Below are 3,628 nucleotides of genomic sequence, written 5' to 3'. Positions count from 1 at the left end.
CAGAGGGGGTGGGTATTCCAATTACATTATGTCTGATGTGTAACGCTTTTGAGGAGAATGAAGATCATATATTTAAAGATTGTTCAACCACTAGGCAGTTGGGAGCACTTCTACGAGTGTGGTGGAAGGATGCTCTCAATGATACTAACTCTTTGGACAACCTGATTGGAGTAAACTCAATCCACAAAAAAGGCAGTAGAAAGAAAGATATCACGGACACGATCTCTAGGGCCTTCTTATGGGTTATATGGACGTATAGGAACGGTTTGATCTTTAATAGCAAAGTGAAAAACCCTTATTTTCTTGTTTTTGATGTCAAAGCTTTAGGGTTCTTTTGGTTTAAAAATAGAGCTAGGTGGGGGAGATCTTTGTCTTGAGACTCATGGGTTGATAACCCAATCTATTGTAGCTTGTAATTCCAGCTTCTTGCTGTTAAAAAAAATCTTTAGAAGTAATTTTTTTTGATGAAGATATTGAAATTAAGTGTGGATGATTCACATTAAAGATCCAATAACAGCATCTTCAACCCCACTAAATTAAAACTCTAACCCAACTCTATAAATAGAAAAATTGATAGGTACACTCTAAATTTGGAGAGTAAATTTTATCATCTCCCAGGCACTCTAATTTTAGAGGGTAAAATAGATTTTATAGTGAGGTTGGAAATGAACCTATCTAAACTCTATTTTAAACTCTATATATAATTTGAGTTGCACAATAATAAATTAATTCGAGAATTCTCAATTCTGCTTAAAATGAAATTGTAGAATCCCTACATGAAACTAAGAAATGTAAATTAATAAGAAAAAAAAAACTGAACCTAAAAGCACATTATCACATTAATTAACATAGAATTAACTTGCTTGTCGCATTGGCATGCCTAATTTGAGATAAAGTAATGAAGTTGTAATGCTCTATGGATTTTCCTGCAATTTGCAACACTCAACTTCGAATTGAATAAACCAATTTTTTAGACTCAATTTCAGTATGATATAGACATTTTTTTAGATATTACATGGGTTTTTTTTAGTAGGAAAAACGAATTGCCTAAGGTTTAATTAACTGACAAAAGTCTACCATAGAATAATGACTAAAAACTTGGGATCTATCGGATAAGGGATTAATCCTACAGTCCTAATTATCAAGATTTTAAGATACAGTATAGATCTTGCTTCAAAATTAGTTTTAGCTTGATCTAATTGTGTTTTACTTGTATGATATTAAGATCATAAGTTCGTAAGATCACAACCTAGATTTAAACAACCATATTAATATCATGTTTAAGAGCTAATATTTAAATACTACCTCGTTTGCATCAGCAAAACGAAGTTTTAGAGTTTTATCAACCAATTCGACGAACAAAGTGTTAGCTAAAAGGAAATTAGGAAAATTGGAACTCACAAAGGGTTCATGAATGATCCACATTTAGAATTTCGATGAGAACTATCGATATCAATGCCATTATGATTGATATATATTTTATTTCAATTTATAATCACTCTAACAACAGATGTAATGGATCGTAGATGGATGGATATCTCCATGAAATGATTATGCACAAGAAAATGACACTACATTGCGTGTAAGCTTATTCATGGACATCTTATTTACCTCGAGACTATCCCAGCTTCATTATTCAACTAAAATTGATCCCTCTATTTCTTCTAATATACAATATACTTTGATAATCACAAACAACAAATCAAAAAATCAGACCTTTTTCAAAGGAAAAAAACGAAAAAGATTGAAGCCTCTAAAAGAACAGGATAGCAACACACACTCAATTAAGGTAGAAAAACACACCATGTATCTCTTCTATGAAGCCCATGAGCTGCATCCTAGACGAAGCTCTAGATCAATATCTTCAATTGCTGAATCATTCTTCTGTAACTTGTTGCCAATACTAACTTCTTGGTTGCTTTTATGATTTGTTGACGTTGATGCTTCAGTGTTATAGGAATTAGAGAGGGAAGAATTGAAGCTATGAGGAGACATGGTTGTTGGAAAATTCATGAAGTTATCGGTATTGGGATGGGGTGAAATGGAGAGAAGAGTGGACGGATTATCACTAACATTATTTAAAGAAGAAGGGTTGAAAATGGCATTAGGGTTTGGTAAAGAGTACAAAAGGCATAAACCGCCATTTCCAACAAGCTCTTGTGATGGAATCAAGAGAGTGGAAGAAGGTCGGGAAGAAGATATATTAGGGCTATTAAAATTAGGTTGGGCTTGGTGGAGCCGAGCCCTATCCCGGCGGTGGACGTTCATGTGACCACCTAGAGCTTGAGCTGACCGGAATTCTCTTCTACAAAATGTACAGGTGTATGACCGCGGTGGCCAAGTACTTCCCATGACATTTCCGGTGTCTTCAGCGAAAGCTTTCACTTCCCATGAATCAACTTCCTCCTGAGAGTTTATCACCACTGAATTAGTGTTCCACATCCACAGGATCCTGTTGATGTTGGTAGTGACAAAAGATCAGCCAATACCGTATAATGGTAGAAACAATATTAATGGCGGAGAATGTTTGGGGATGAAATGCGAAGGAAAGGGTTAAATAAGAAATGAAATTTATTTAAAATACTAGAGACAAAATAGAATTCTAGCTAGAGAGCGAGAGCCAGCACATGAATTTTTGACTTAGTTCTCTATATTATATTGCTATTTCAAACAAAGTATTAAGAGTAACAAAGACTAATTAATTAAGATAAACCTTTTCCTACGTTGATTTCAACGCCGATCCAATCTTTCCCTTTACTATGCCTCCATGCTTTTTTTTTTCTCTATAATTCCCCTTTGCTGTTAAGAAAAAAAAAAATACATCTCCATTAATTGATGAGATGGAAAGAAGTAAGGATTGCAAGTAGATTAATGTAGAACATAAACATGCCAAAATAAGAACCATGCACTGGCCAGATGCTTTCTCGAGGTTTAACGCACCCCAGCGATTTTATTGTCAAGTCTCCCATGTTCGCCTACACAAATATCCAGTTCTGCTTTTGGCAGTGCACCTAAGAAGGGTCGTTTTTGTTACTGCAAGAGAGAGGGGTAATCATTATCCATGGCTTTTGTGCCCATGCAATCGAATAAGACGTGTGCTTCTATCATGACCCTACCTTCTAATCTCTCTGCAAAAGAACTTTTCACAATCCATATCTTGGTCGATTGTTTTACTACTCTTCCATTGGATTCATCTCTCTCTCTCTCTCTCTCTCTCTCTATATATATATATATATATATATATATATATATATATATATATATATATATATATATATATGTGTGTGTGTGTGTGTGTAAAGAAAAGTGATACAGTCCCACAGTGATCAATTTATCAGCATGTCATACTTGGGATCTTGTTGATATTCTGTATTTCTGTTTCAAGGGTTTTATTGCATATATTCTTTGATTTTGTATGTAATAAACCATTCAAATTTCAAGTATGTAGTTATACCCTAAAGGGTTATGATTTGTAAACAATTAACATTTTTAGTCCTACATTAAAAATTATAATTTATTATGTTGTACATTACAACCTTCTAAAACATAAATGATTTTGTATAACTAAAAAGTAATTGTACAAATCACTCCCTATAAATAAATTGTATTTTTTTTTTACATAATCTTC

The 3,628-nt window shown here is 33.7% G+C and overlaps 1 protein-coding gene across 3 annotated transcripts; it reads right to left on the bottom strand.

The window, feature by feature from the left end:
* Positions 1-1,516: 1,516 nt before the first annotated feature.
* LOC111884172 (transcriptional regulator SUPERMAN) lies at positions 1,517-3,058 on the bottom strand. Of its 3 annotated transcripts, XM_023880496.3 has the most exons (3): positions 2,903-3,058; positions 2,724-2,799; positions 1,517-2,452 (listed from the first exon to the last, which is right to left on the bottom strand). In XM_023880496.3, the coding sequence occupies exons 1-3, from the start codon at positions 2,967-2,969 to the stop codon at positions 1,816-1,818; spliced, it is 780 nt and encodes a 259-aa protein (XP_023736264.1). In that variant the 5' UTR covers positions 2,970-3,058; the 3' UTR covers positions 1,517-1,815. The 3 variants fall into 3 exon arrangements, with proteins under 3 accessions (XP_023736264.1, XP_023736263.1, XP_023736265.1); XM_023880495.3 differs by having other exon boundaries at positions 2,724-3,003; XM_023880497.3 differs by lacking the exon at positions 2,903-3,058 and having other exon boundaries at positions 2,714-2,810.
* Between the last annotated feature and the right edge of the window lie 570 nt (positions 3,059-3,628).

The sequence above is a fragment of the Lactuca sativa genome, chromosome 3 (assembly GCF_002870075.4).
Source record: "Lactuca sativa cultivar Salinas chromosome 3, Lsat_Salinas_v11, whole genome shotgun sequence".
NCBI classification, from domain to species: domain Eukaryota; kingdom Viridiplantae; phylum Streptophyta; class Magnoliopsida; order Asterales; family Asteraceae; genus Lactuca; species Lactuca sativa.
This window is presented reverse-complemented; position numbering and strand designations above follow the sequence as displayed.